This window comes from Xenopus laevis, chromosome 7L (genome assembly GCF_017654675.1).
Source record: "Xenopus laevis strain J_2021 chromosome 7L, Xenopus_laevis_v10.1, whole genome shotgun sequence".
Classification (NCBI taxonomy): domain Eukaryota; kingdom Metazoa; phylum Chordata; class Amphibia; order Anura; family Pipidae; genus Xenopus; species Xenopus laevis.
In genome coordinates, this window is record NC_054383.1 from 5,083,339 (window position 1) to 5,098,073 (window position 14,735).

The 14,735-nt window shown below is 42.2% G+C and overlaps 1 protein-coding gene across 2 annotated transcripts in view; it reads right to left on the reverse strand.

Annotated features, from left to right (window-relative positions):
• The window catches only part of grk5.L (G protein-coupled receptor kinase 5 L homeolog), a 28,143-nt gene that overhangs the window by 1,410 nt on the left and 11,998 nt on the right, over nucleotides 1-14,735 (reverse strand). The window contains exons 3-14 of one of the 2 annotated variants that reach the window (XM_041570154.1): nucleotides 11,812-11,924; nucleotides 10,732-10,809; nucleotides 10,316-10,416; nucleotides 9,430-9,522; nucleotides 9,067-9,130; nucleotides 8,556-8,696; nucleotides 8,211-8,401; nucleotides 7,379-7,416; nucleotides 6,500-6,589; nucleotides 4,825-5,033; nucleotides 1,864-2,001; nucleotides 1,317-1,454 (exon numbers count right to left, since the gene is read on the reverse strand). In XM_041570154.1, coding sequence (XP_041426088.1) covers nucleotides 1,317-1,454; nucleotides 1,864-2,001; nucleotides 4,825-5,033; nucleotides 6,500-6,589; nucleotides 7,379-7,416; nucleotides 8,211-8,401; nucleotides 8,556-8,696; nucleotides 9,067-9,130; nucleotides 9,430-9,522; nucleotides 10,316-10,416; nucleotides 10,732-10,809; nucleotides 11,812-11,924 — 1,394 coding nt within the window. Of the gene's footprint in view, nucleotides 1-1,316; nucleotides 1,455-1,863; nucleotides 2,002-4,824; nucleotides 5,034-6,499; nucleotides 6,590-7,378; nucleotides 7,417-8,210; nucleotides 8,402-8,555; nucleotides 8,697-9,066; nucleotides 9,131-9,429; nucleotides 9,527-10,315; nucleotides 10,417-10,731; nucleotides 10,810-11,811; nucleotides 11,925-14,735 lie in introns of those variants that run through there. The other variant, XM_041570155.1, reaches the window with a different exon arrangement.

Genomic DNA, 14,735 nt, shown 5'->3' on the forward strand with positions numbered 1-14,735 from the left:
AAATAACATTTACCATTATAATAATGTTTATTAGAAACCCCACTGGTTTATTTGAAACTCTCTCCTTCAATGTTTGTTCCTTTCAATGACTAATAAGGAAATGCTGGGGGTCAAGTAATAAAAGGTACGAAGTTTGCTTGAGGTCTTGTGACCAAAAGAAACCAAAAATGAAATGATAACTGATTATGGACAGTGGATATCCTGAACACTTTGTAGACCACAAGGATCTGGGGTTTGGAATCTGCCAGAGGGATCTGCAACCTCTGGAAGTCTAGCACCCAGCAGGAAGTCTAGAACCTAGCAGGAAGTCTAGAATGGCATTTGATGCCATGAGATGAGCGACTACTTGAGGGCCAAATAAAGGTGTAAGTGAAATTATTATGCACAGTTGGTGCAGATCATGGCCAGTGATTATCCTGAAGAGCACAAGGATCTAGGATTTGGAATCTGCCAGAGGTATCTAGAATCCAGCAGGAAGTCTAGAACCCAGCCAATGGCATTTGATACCAGGAGATGAGCAACTACTTGAAGTCTGGATGTATAGAACCCAGCAGGGTGTCTAGAACCCAGCAGGAAGTCTAGAACCCAGCAGGAAGTCTAGAACCCAGCCAATGGCTCTTGATGCCAGGCGATGAGCAATAACTTGAGGGCCAAATAAAGGTGTAAGTGAAATTATTATGTACAGTGGGTGCAGATTATGGGTAGTGATAATCCTGAACACTTTGTAGACCACAAGGATCTGGGGTTTGAAATCTGCCAGAGCAATCTGCAACCTCTGGAAGTCTAGAACCCAGCATGAAGCCTAGAACCCAGTAAATGGCATTTGATGAACTACTTGAGGGCCAAATAAAGGTGTAAGTGAAATTATAACATACAGTTGGTGCAGATTATGGCCAGTGGTTATCCCGAAGACCACAAAGATCTAGGATTTGGAATCTGCCAGAGGGATCTGCAACCTCCTGAAGACCCAGCAGGAAGTCTAGAACCCAGTCAATGGCATTTGATACCAGGAGATGTGCAACTACTTGAGGGCCAAATAAAGTTGTAAGTGAAAATATTATGTACAGTTGGTGCAGATTATAGACAGTGGTTATCCTGAAGACCACGATGATCTAGGATTTGGAATCTGACAGAGGGATCTGCAACCTCCTGAAGTCTAGAACCCAGCAGGAAGTCTAGAACCCAGCCAATGGCACTTGATGCTGGGAGATGAGCAACTACTTGAGGGCCACATGAAGGTGCAAGTGAAATGCTCACGTTCCTGTTTCACCTCTTGGTTCAACGTTGGTTTGAGTGTTCGACACAAGTCTACGCACCTCATTTTGCCAAGGGATTGACACACAGCCTGTTGAAAATTTTGTGTAGAAGTCATCATCGGTTTGGTCCAGGTTGACGCCTTTGACTGTTGAGAACTGTTCTATGTCCAAGACATCTTTACAGTATACGGCACGGGGCTGCAACAGAACAATGTTTCCTTAGATAATGTTCCACACAGTTGAATAAGTGTTTCATTAGATTTATTAGTTGTAGAAAAGGGAGTTAATATTGTACTTTGATATGTTCTGCTGGACCAACATTATTTCATTTTTAGGGACATTGGACTGATAAATTGTGGATCTAAAGATGGAGCGAATGTAGTTTGATAGTGTGACTCTGTAAAGCAACCGATAAAGATTGCTCTTACTATTGATAAAAATGATGTCATAAGGGATAAGCTGTGACATCATCAACAACATTGTGTTGCTTTATAGGAAGTACTTGTTGTTTTACTTTTCCCCCTTGACATTACATTTCCCCTGTAACATTACTTACAACTGAAGACAAGTGAATAATGTTTTAGAGTTAAATAAGTGTGGTACTTACATCGGGAACAAAGGGGGGGTCCATTATACCTGCTTCTAATCGTTTAAAGTTTATGACTCTGAAAAAGGGGTGTCGCTTTACGTCCATTGCACCTCCCTCCTGACACCCCAGCCTCCGCTTCACGTCTTTGGTGAGTAGCTGTCAGTCAAAAAGAAGAACAAATGAGATTCGACATTCAATGTTTCCCCCATTGTCTTTCTACTCTCCTCTTCTCAGTCTTTCTATTCCGCGTCTTGTTTTCCAAGCCAGTCTCCCCATGTTGAGCCCCTTAATCTTTCCCAATAAATCTCCCATTGCCCAGGAGAGCCCACTACTTCTCTTCCATCCATCTTACCCTCCAGTCACCTTCACACCACACAAATTGCCTTCAGGTTCACTTCCAAAGCCAATAGCTTGACCAACAGAGCTATCTTTAGAAATTGGTTTTGTACAAAGAAGTAAAGTCTGACTTGTGGTTTTTCAGGCCATATTAATGGTAAGTTCAACAAGTTGTCCTTCAGCAATAACAGAAGGGCAAATGTTTTAAAATGATATAAAGTGTTTTTGTCTCCATCTTGCCTTAATATACTTGTACCCCACCACCATCACCTCCATTATTACCCTACTATACCTGCTACTTCACCACCACCATCACCTCCATTTTTACCTTACTATATCTGCTACCCCACCATCATCACCTCCATTATTACTCTGCTATACCTGCTACCCAACAACCATCACCTCCATTATTACCCTACTACACCTGCTACTCCACCACCTCCATTCTCCACCAACTGTATCTGTCTGAGCAGTTACCCCTAGTAGGATCCTCTAAAGACAGCACTTCATCTACTTATAGTTACAGTTACATAGTTAAATCACATTGATTTTAAAGTCCATCAAGTCCAACCCCTCCAAATGAAAACCCAGCCCCATACACACACCCCTCCCTACTGTCACATAAATGATATATACCCATATCTATACTAACTATAGAGTTTAGTATCACAATAGCCTTTGTATTATGTCTGTCCAAGAAATCATCCAAGTCCCTCTTATAGTCATTAACTGAATCATCACCCGGCAGTGCATTCCCCAACCTCACTGTCCTCACTGTGATGAACCCCCTACTCTGTTCCTTTAAATGAAACTTCTTTTCTTCTAGTCTGAAGGGGAGGCCTCTGGTACGTGATTCTCTTTATGGGTAAAAAGGTCCCCTGCTATTTGTCTATAATGTCCTCTAATGTACTTGTAAAGTCTAATCACGTCCCCTCACAAGCGCCTTTTTTCCAGAGAAAACAACCCCAACCTTGTCAGTCTCCCCTCATAATTTAACTCTTCCCTCCCTCTAACCAGTTTAGTTGCACTTAGTCTCTGCACTCTCTCCAGCTCATTTATATCCCTCTTAAGGACTGGAGTCCAAAACTGCCCCCATACTCCAGATGAGGCCTCACCAGGGACCTATAAAGAGACACAATTATGTTTCATCCCTTGAGTTAATGCCCTTTTTTATACAAGACAGAACTTTATTTGCTTTAGTAGCCACAGAATGACACTGCCCAGAATTAGACAACGTGTTATCTACAAAGACCCCAAGATCCTTCTCATTTAAGGAAACTCCCAACACACTGCCATTTAGTGTATAACTTGCATTTATATTATTTTTGCCAAAGTGCATAACCTGCATTTATCAACATTGAACCTCATTTTCCAGTTTGCTGCCCAGTTTTCCAGTTTAGACAAATCACTGTGCAAAGTGGCAGCATCCTGCATGGAACCTATAGTTCTGCACAATTTAGTATCATCTGCACAAATAGAAACAGTACTTTCAATGGCCACCTCCAGGTCATTAATAAACAAGTTGAAAACCAAAGGAGCAAGTACAGAGCCCTGCGGTACTCCAAGTTATTTTCATACCCCTTTCCCCTACTGTCTCCCCTTAAAAATGGCCTCTTGGGATTTTGACTTTGATTTAATACATCCATGTTTTTATATAATACATGACTGAAGACAATCTGGAAGATTTTTACAGTTCTAATGGCCGTATTTAGCTCCAGATATCTGCACTCCTGTGTTTGGCTCCCAAGACTGACCATCCCTTCCTACAAGCTTAAAATCCAAACTTTCTCTGATAATGGAAACCCAGAGCCGATTTATTTATGAAATATTTTAATGCCACTTTATGTTTCATTGTGCCCTTGATTTTATGTCTGTTGTATATTAGACTGTTAGAGAGTGGAGTTATTGTATTGTGATATATTGGGGAAGATGTACAACAAGCCTATAATTATATAAAGAACTTGGTGTTGATGGACAGTTTCTTGACGTCAAAGCAAAATACTGCAACTTTCAAGAGCCACAAAGTCAGACTTGTAATACTTGGAAGCCACTTGGTTGCCGTTACCAAGCAGATAAGAGGCCCCAAAAATAGCAAATTCCTATGGCAGGTTTTGGGAACGGCAGGTACTCAGGCAATGAGAGCACTTACCCATGTCCTTGTATCTCAGGAATGTAATAAGTGCAAGGAATTTAAGAAATTTACAATTCAGCTTAATCCTGTTCATGATGGAGCCGTAAGCAAATAACTGGTCATATTTCTGGACGTCTCCTAACTATCTTAAGCTGGCCATGTGTTCTGGGCATGGACAAGTCTGGACTGATTACCACCAAGGGGTTGGTTTACTTACATGAAGGCCCTGGGTGCAGCCCAACTGATATAAGAGCAAGATGGCAGCAGTAGAGCAAGGAGATGATAGTAGGGCAAGATGGCAGCACTAGGTCAAGGAGCTGATCGTAGAGCAAGATGGCAGCAGTAGGACAAGGAGCTGATCGTAGAGCAAGATGGCAGAAGTAGGGCAAGATGACAAGACCAGGGTTGGGTGGGGACTCTAACACTCCATATGAGTGCTGCCTGACCTGCCACCCATCATTTGTATGTAAATACTTCGGTCAAACCAGGTAGAAGTTCTATGTTGGACTCACCAGTTTACACACTGATTTGGCCTCGTCAGAAAACTTCTGAGAATAAACTTCCTCCGTCTCCAGGACTCTCCTGTCCACTTCCTCCCTCTTCACCTTTTCCTTCCTCCCCCTGAATGGAGACTGGCCAGCTATCATCTCATAGATCAGGCAGCCCAGGTCCCAGAAGTCAGGACTGAAGGTGTACTTCTGGTTATTAAGAACTTCTGGTGCTGGAGGAAAAAGACATATATTAATGGGATCCCTTGTCTGGAGGCATTTCCAATCTACCCAGCAGAAGACAGACCCAGGCCTAACTTAGAGCCAGTACCCACATCTATATTGAAAACAGTTTTAAAAGTTGAGTGGCCTTTTGTATTAAGTTATTAGCATTAGCCATTAGAAACACACAGATTAAGTGAATCCCCTCTGTCTTCAATACACACTGAGATTCAGGGCTGTTTCTTTCTACTTTCTGCTCTCTTCCTGTCTAGTCCTGCTCTCATCCTGTCAAATCCTGCTCTCTTCCTGTCTAGTCCTGCTCTCTTCCTATCCAGTCCTGCTCTCTTCCTGTCTAGTCCTGCGCTCATCCTGTCTAGTCCTGCTCTCATCCTGTCAAGTCCTGCTCTCTTCCTGTCTAGTCCTGCTCTCTTCCTGTCTAGTCCTGTTCTCATCCTGTCTGGTCCTGCTCTCATCCTGTCTAGTCCTGCTCTCATCCTGTCAAGTCCTGCTCTCTTTCTGTCTAGTCCTGTTCTCTTCCTGTCTAGTCCTGTTCTCATCCTGTCTGGTCCTGCTCTCATCCTGTCTGGTCCTGCTCTCATCCTGTCAAGTCTTGCTCCCTTCGTGTCTAGTCCTGTTCTCTTCCTGTCTAGTCCTGTTCTCTTCCTGTCTAGTCCTGCTCTCTTCCTGTCTAGTCCTGCTCTCATCCTGTCAAGTCCTGCTCTCTTCCTGTCTAGTCCTGTTCTCTTCCTGTCTAGTCCTGTTCTCATCCTGTCTGGTCCTGCTCTTATCCTGTCTGGTCCTGCTCTCATCCTGTCAAGTCTTGCTCTCTTCCTGTCTAGTCCTGCTTCCTTCCTGTTTAGTCCTGCTTGCTTCCTGTCTAGTCTTGCTCCCTTCCTGTCTAGTCCTGCTCTCTTCCTGTCTAGTCTTGCTCTCATCCTGTCTAGTCCTGCTCCCTGCCTGTCTAGTCCTGTTCTCATCCTGTCTAGTCCTGCTCTCATCCTGTCAAGTCTTGCTCCCTTACTGTCTAGTCCTGCTCTCTTCCTGTCTAGTCCTCCTCTCATCCTGTCAAGTCTCGCTCTCTTCCTGTCTAGTCTTCCTGTCTAGTCCTGCTCTCATTCTGTCAAGTCCTGCTCTCTTTCTGTCTAGTCCTGTTCTCTTCCTGTCTAGTCCGGTTCTCATCCTGTCTGGTCCTGCTCTCATCCTGTCTGGTCCTGCTCTCATCCTGTCAAGTCTTGCTCTCTTCCTGTCTAGTCCTGCTCTCTTCCTGTCTAGTCCTGCTCTCATCCTGTCAAGTCCTGCTCTCTTCCTGTCTAGTCCTGCTCTCTTCCTGTCTAGTGAGGGGATGGAGGCTTAATTATAAAACTAGGTTTAATTATAATACTAGGCTTAATTAGAATACTCATTGGTTTACATAATGCAATATAGGAAAGACATTAGAGCTATTAATGTCAATTCTGAGTTTGTTGTTGTCACTCACCCATATACCCAACTGTCCCCACCCGTCCACGAATTGAGTCGCCTTCTGGGATTTTGACAGCCAGGCCCAAGTCAGAAATCCTTATATGACCTGGTAGTGAAATAGATAAAAATGGAAATCCTTATATGACCTGGTAGTGAAATAGACAAAAATGGAATGTGAGCAAGTTATTTGTGTTTAGTATTAAATTCAACATCAAACTTTCTTAAAGCACTGTGCACAATATCTAATAGGAACAACCTGGTCATTAGAGCTTACAATCAATTAAAACAATTAGGTCAGTAATCTAGGTGTAAACTTCCTTTTTAAGAACTTGGATATCCTCAATACATGTTTTTAATACCACTCTGGAGCCGAAGACCGGGAGGACCTGTCTTTTTGACTAGGTGCAAGTGTAGGTGAGCTAATGGGTGCAAATGCCCTTTAACTTTGTAGTAATTGTGCCTAACTATGTTCCTGTGCTTTGCTCCCTCATGGCCTCATTGTGCCTAGTGAGTAGCACCCATGTAAGGGGCACAGGCAACTTCTACCTCTAACTTGGTAGGTGCAAATCGAATCCAAACGTGCGCTATTTACAACCTGGAGTAAAGGTTTGTGCTATGTGTTGAACGACACACACGGTGGCGCTATAGAGGGAATTGCATGAACACTGGAATTCTGGGAAATCAAAGTGCTTTGTGGGAAGTATGTGCCAGTTTTTAAGCATAGTAACATATATAATAAATGATAAAGTATAGCTTTGGTGATGTGGTTTTGGTTTCCTTCTTCTCATTATTCTATTAAAGCCTCTCCTGTCTGCAGTGGCAACTCGGAGAAGAATACGAGAGGAAGAGGAGAGAGTCACGGGAGTATCACACAGACACGGCAGACCCCACTCACCATAATCATCCAGAAGAATATTTTCAGGTTTCAGGTCCCTGTAATAAAGAGACACGGTGAAATGAGAGGAGACTAAAAACCACAGTCTCATTTATTAAATGTCCAACTGATGCTTTAGAAATAACTCCAAGTTCCTTCATTAAAGGGCTGCATCACCTTTACGTTAACTTTAGTATGTTATAGAACGGCTAATTCTAAGCAACTTTTCAACTGGTCTTCATTATTTATTTTCTATAGTTTTTTTTTTTTCCAATAATTGTCTTCTTCTGACTCTTTCCAGCTTGGGGGGTCACTGACCCCATCTAAAAAAAACAAATGCTCTGTAAAGCTACAAATGTATTGTTATTGTTACTTTTTATTACTCCTCTTTCTATTCAGGCCTCTCCTATTCATATTCCAGTCTCTTATTCAAATCAATGCATGGTTGCTAGGGTAATTTGGACCCTAGCAACCAGATGGCTGAAATTACAAACTGGAGAGCTGCTGAATAAAAAGCTAAATAACTAAAAAAACACAAATAATAAAAACCAATTGCAAATTGTCTCAGAATTTCCATCTCTACATCATACTAACAGTTGATTTAAAGGTAAACAACCCCTATAAGGTAAAATAATGAGATGTGAGTAATGTTTTTCTTTTTTCTTTGCTTTTTAAAGAGGCGATTTTTAACTTCCCTGCCAGTGAATGCATCAAGTGAGGACATGTTACAAATTCAAAGGGGTTCCACTAGACGCCTGGGGAATGTGTACAGGTCAGACGTCATGGTCAGGGCATGTGGGGTCAGTACATTAATCACTAATATTGTCCCCGTGTCCCTCCCCCGGGTCCTCACCGGTAGACAATGTTCTCTTTATGAAGGTCCCCCAGGCCGCACAGTATCTCGGCTGCGTAGAAAGAAGCCCTTTCTTCCTGAAATCCCGGATTCCCCATGTTGTAAATATGGAACTTCAGGTCCCCGCCGTTCATTAGCGTCAGCACCAGGCACAGCGCGTCCTTGGTCTCGTAGCCGTACGCCAGGTTCACCTTGGGTGAATTAGAAAAGTCTCATTCTGTAGATATCTACATTCATCCTCTTTGGGACTTTTCAATACAGCCAGGCAATGATAAAGATATCAGTAAGAGAAATATCCTAGTCCTGCAGGAACCGCCCGGCTGTTCCTGCTTGACCTGTCCTTACCACAAATCTGCTGGTGACTTTCTCCAAGATCTGCTTCTCATTCAGAGCCATGGATTCCCCTTTCCTCTTCTTGATCCTCTTCTTCTCGAGCCTCTTGCAGGCGTACATCTTCCCCGTGGCTCGGACCTGGCAAGCGCACACCTGTCAATCACAGACTCCTAGTTATTACCTGGGCTAGTAGCCTGTCCTGTCCTCATCATGTGACACAGAGGAACGAGACTCCAGTATTATCCGTGTCACTGTATGATATGCACCTTGATTCCAAGGGGGGCAATACAGTAACAAGGACAAAGTTGATTGGTTCTCAAAGGGCAGACATGTAAATGCTCCCTGCTGATTAGCTGCCGACCCAAAGTGACATCACTAATTGCCATTACAATGTCCCAATATTAAGAGATGACATCACTGAGCAGTGGTTATAAATATATATTTAACAGGTAAATTTAACGAGTGACTTACGGGTACAAACATATGGATTTCTCAGCAATAGATCCGTGACCCTGAGACTCACCTCTCCAAAGCCTCCTTTACCCAGAACCCGGTACTGCCGGAAAGTGTTCTTAGTTACGGGCTGTCTGTAAAACATCAGCAAGTCCATTCAACTGAATTAGATCAGACCAAGAACAACCAACCAATTAGACAACTTCTCTCAAAATGCTGGGGTGCTGGGGGTTCCCTACTTCCCACATATCTCTCATACATAGTAATGTCTCTTGCCCATAGCCAATATGTAGGCTTGTGAGACTGCTCAACATTCCCCCAATCTCTCTTGGCTTAATGGTGGGACCATATGTACACAAGTTGGAAACCATCACATTGGCCAAGACAGAGCTCTGTACCCATCATGCCCCAAGTGCCTCCTCATCATCCTCACCTTTCCAGCCATTTCCACTGGAGGAAGCGGTCGAAGTACATGCTCTCCAAGTAGCAATGAAAGGGCTCTCCACTCAAGAAGTCGAACACAGATCTATCTCAGAGGCACAAGGAGAGGCATTTTATAGTCCAGATCTGGTACAAGAACCCGGTGTATCTATGCAAGTCAAGAATTCCTAGAATTCCTAGGTGCATTTGAAAATCCATTGGCATTTCTAACTGTAATTTCTAAACTGGCACTTCTAAATGTCATTTCTAACTGTCATTTCTAAACTGGCACTTCTAGATGTCATTTCTAAACTGGCACTTCTAGATGTCATTTCTAACTGTCATTTCTAAACTGGCACTTCTAGATGTCATTTCTAAACTGGCACTTCTAGATGTCATTTCTAACTGTCATTTCTAAACTGGCACTTCTAGATGTCATTTCTAACTGTCATTTCTAAACTGGCACTTCTAGATGTCATTTCTAAACTGGCAATTCTAGATGTCATTTCTAAGCAGTGTTTCTGTCATTTCTAAACATGGCCCTTCTAGATGTCATTTCTAACTGTCATTTCTAAACTGGCACTTCTAGATGTCATTTCTAAGCAGTGTTTCTGTCATTTCTAAACATGGCCCTTCTAGATGTCATTTCTAACTGTCATTTCTAAACTGGCACTTCTAGATGTCATTTCTAAGCAGTGTTTCTGTCATTTCTAAGTGGCACTTCTAGATGTCATTTCTAACTGTCATTTCTTTTTCTAACTGTCATTTCTAAATAGTGACAGAAAAGCAAATGCATCTTGTTATAAAGATCTCTCCCTTGTAATTGGCAGGGCCATTTTGCTGTTATGCTCCACCCCTCACAAAATATGTATTTTTTTTGTACTTTAGGAGACACTTACTTTGCACAGTGAGAAAACAGCTCTTTGTAGGGACAGATCTCCAGTTTCTCCTCCATTTGGTGAACAATATCTTGGCCAACTTCAGAGACATATACCGGAGACTGGAACGGGGACAAAGCAGACACTAATAATAACACAATAACTGGCACAGTCGGGGGGTCGGGTAAGTGCATGGCACCGATCAGCAACCAGCAGCAACATTTGTATGAGAGCAGCAACATGTGAGATATATATGAGAGCGCTCATAGTTCAGTAGAGAGTCACAAATGATACGTTACTCTGTTCTTACAATTAACAAAAAAAGTGGGGCAATAGGTGACCCCAAGTGGGAAGGGGAACAAAGGAAAAGAACCCCAACATATTTATCCACTAATAACATGTGCAGGGAATATAGGTAGATGGGTACAGGTACTTACCTCTGGGGTGAGGTATTTCAGAATAATCTCCCTCCCTTTCTCTCCCAGCTTTTCATCAGGGGTCACCTCATATTCTGCCTGAAACATGGAGATTGGCAGGGGAAGCGGCACCAGGGAGAGCGAGGAGAAAATAAAATAGCAGAATTATATCTTTCCTGACGATATTCCTAATTCAGTAATGGGAACATATTATTGGCTGTGCCCTGATGCTTCCCAAGGATGTTGGGAGCTGTAGTTTGGCTATAGACAAGGAGGTGAGGGTTAGCAAGGGATCTATCTGTTTAAAACTAAGGGGGCAGTTAACCCTGTGATTGGTTTTCTGAGAGTTCTAGTAGCAACCAATCAGCAGCTAACATTTACTGCTGTGCTGTTTAAAGGAGAACTAAAGCTTAACTAAAGAAGTAGCTAGAAATGTTATACATGATGTTTTGTGCTTCTGTACCAGCCCAAGGCAACCACAGCCCTTTAGCAGTAAAGATCTGTGTCTCCAAAGATGCCCCAGTAGCTCCCCATCTTCTTTTCTGCTGATTCACTGATTCACATGCTCTGTGCTGCTGTCACTTACTGAGCTTAGGGAGCCACTCACAATATACAGTACACATAGAATAGAAATGTCACAATATAAGGCTGATTAGTAATTAATACACATAATTACTACATGGCAGCACAGAAACCAGTGCAATTAGCATCAGAATTGAATAATCAGCAAACCTGTAGCATCAGCTTATATTACAGCCAGGGAAGCTCATTTTCTGCTGGATAATTAGTGACGAGCCCTAAGCTTAGCTTCTCAACAGCCAATCAGAGCCCACTGAGCATGTGAGTGTCACAGACACTTTCCAAGATGGTGACCCCCTGTGACAAGTTTGAAGTCCTGGATCATTGCTGCTATTGACAAGCTCAAACTTTAGCCTCCTGCAATAAGTTCACTATATAAAATATGGTATTTTTAGCTATATTCATTCTTAGGGTTTAGTTCTCCTTTAAAATGAAGTGTCTAATTAGCTTCTGTGGGTTTCTAGACTCAAACTTAGTTTGTGCTGATAATGAATTGAATTCTATAATGATAATTTGACATACCACGGCATCCAGAAAGTGGATAAGACATTCCAGGTCCGGTTGGGCCTCGCAGAACTGGCGGAATAGGAGCCTCCCGATTGGCTGCTTCTCGCACAGGTTGTAGTAGTCTCTCTCTGTGACACAAGTGGGACATAAGAATCAGAACACGTGTCGGACATGAAAGGATCCCGGGCAATGCAGGGAGGCTGGTTCCCGGGGCTGGGAGTTGTAGTTTAACAGCTATCACATAGTTACAATGAATATACCCAACCCCTAACAATCCTCTATGATACATCTGTTGCAAAACCATCTTCAACCATTAGAGGGTGCACAGTAGCTGTTCTTTTGGTGACAGTCGATTTCTGCCGTTCCATAGAAACTGTATTTGGGCCAATATGAATAAAATACTTATATATAATTGGGCCAATATGAATAAAATAATATATATATATATGTCACAGTCTGGGTGCAGTCCAATGTAGTAGCGACAACAAGCCAAAAAGATTTTAAAAAAAAGAGAATATAAAAAAGAGCCACAAGCCGCAGCTGTATGAGCCACAGGATCTGTAATATCAGGAGCCAATATCAAAGAAGGAGATGTGATGTATGACACCAGTGTAAAATCAAACACATTAATTTGGGGTTTAAAATGAGTTGTTTGACCAATGAGCAAACTTATATATGTGCTCATTCATTTTAGACTTAAGTCTTACATCACTATTACATCACTATTACATCACTATTACTGTAGTGCTTGTCACAACTGTCCTAATGTAATGGAACCCAAAGGAGAACGCTGGATACTGAGGTCAGTCAATCCCCCTTTAGGCACATCCCAAAGGTATAAAGGTGTAAAGGTGCATCTATCTGTCGTCTATCTATCTGTCTATCTATCTATCATCTGTCTATCTGTCTTCTATCTATCTATCTATCTATCTATCTATCTATCTATCATCTATCTATCTATCTATCTATCTATCTATCTATCTATCTATCTATTTATCATATCATCTATTATCTATCTATCTATCTATCTATCTATCTATCTATCTATCTATCTATCTATCTATTATCTATCTATCTATTTATCATTTCACTTAACTAAACATGATTCACAAAGGATTGTGGGACAAGTAGTCCATACAGCAGCTGTCAGCATGGGGGAAGCACATCCTTTGAATCGAGTCTTATAGACCAGGGCAAAGTGCACATTACCAGATAAGTGAATGTACCAGAGAAAGGAAAAATAGAGAAAGAAAGAAAGGAAATAGGAAGATCCTATAGTTAGTGTTTTTATTATAGAGCCAGAGAATAGTAACCTGGTCCCGTCTAAAGTAATGCTCCAATATATCAATTCCTCTCACCAAACAATGATTCACAGGGGATTCTTTATCTCGCTGCACCTTTTTTGTCCTTTTGGTGTGGGGCTCACATTGTTCCCTTATAATAATCCAATACTATTACTATTATAGTTCCCTGGACAATCTCCAGCCGACTCCTAAATGTTTCTTTTGTTGATGACAAAACAGGTTGAACCTCTGAGCAAATTTTGCAAAAGTTATATATGCAAATGTTTCTTGCCTCACATTGGTGATGTAATATGATGTCACAACTAGCGCCTCCCTCCCCCCACATGTTAATTACACACGAGTTGTTTGTGTTTATTGACTTTGAGGTTTCTGTTGTAGCCACTAATAAATTGATCTAATTGGTTCTACATACGTATTCCCCCCAAATGTCCCTTTTTTGTTTTTTCTTTACACAGATTAACTCCCAGTGACAGGAGAAAGAAAGAGGCTGCTCTGATGTTCTTCTGCTTAAGAAAAAAAATTCTCAAATCTTTCCTAAACAGAAGAACATCAGCCTCTTTCTTTCTCCTGACAACTTCCTTGACTACTTGCTGGTCAGACTGGTGGGAAACTGACCAGCAGGTGGCGCTGTTGTAACACAATTCATTCATATTAACAGCACATGTATCCCTTAATATCTTGGAATAAAAAGAAAATAAATAATGAATGTAAATCGCAAATGTTCTTAGACATACACTCTCATCAATTTTACATCACTTATTTTAAAGGTTAACTTATCCTTTAAGAAAAAATAAATAATGAATGTACATTGCAAAAGTGCTTAGAATAGCCCCCTCATCAATTTTACATTCATTTATTTTTAATAACTATTTTTAAAACTTATCCTTTAAAGGGCAATTCATTAGCAAAACTGTAAAAACACATAAAAACGACAGAAATGTGTTCAAACTTTCATAACTTGCCAAATTTTGTAAATTAGACATGGTAATTAGGGGTGTGGCCAAAAAATGTTGTCCCTCTTTCTATTTCCAAAATGTTGGGAGGTGTGTGTAAGACCTGCGAGTGCAGACCTTTTTGGCTTGTTGGAGATTTACATATATATATAGAGAGAGAGAGAGAGAGAGAGAGAGAGAGAGAGAGAGAGAGACAAGAGGACCTATGTCTAGGAGAACAATTTTAGGGAGGGCAGCCGTCGGGTGCCTATTAGTGATGTGCGGGTTGAAAATTTCTTGACACGCACCCGACCCTAACCTGCCCGCTCCCTACCCGCACCCGACCCGGGCCTGCTGCTCCCCTGTATTTATAGACCCGTGCCGGTCCCGCAGTGACGTCACAAAAAGGGGCGGGGCAGGCAGAAGTCAATAAATTCCGGCGCCGGAAGCCGGCAGTACTAGGTCGCGGGCGGGGAGAGCAGGAGAAGAGCTCAATCGCACCTGCCCCTGACCCGAGCATTTTGTCCAGGGGTCGGCCCGAACCCGCAGGGGTCGGCCCGCACATCACTAGTGCCTATATAGAAAAAGAATCTCCTCCCCCAGCCTGCCATTGGACATTTGTAAGTAAATCTGGGGGGTGGAACTTAGGAGAGAGTCCACTCTCTTCCATGATTGGTGCATGCACAGACTTTACATCCCTGCC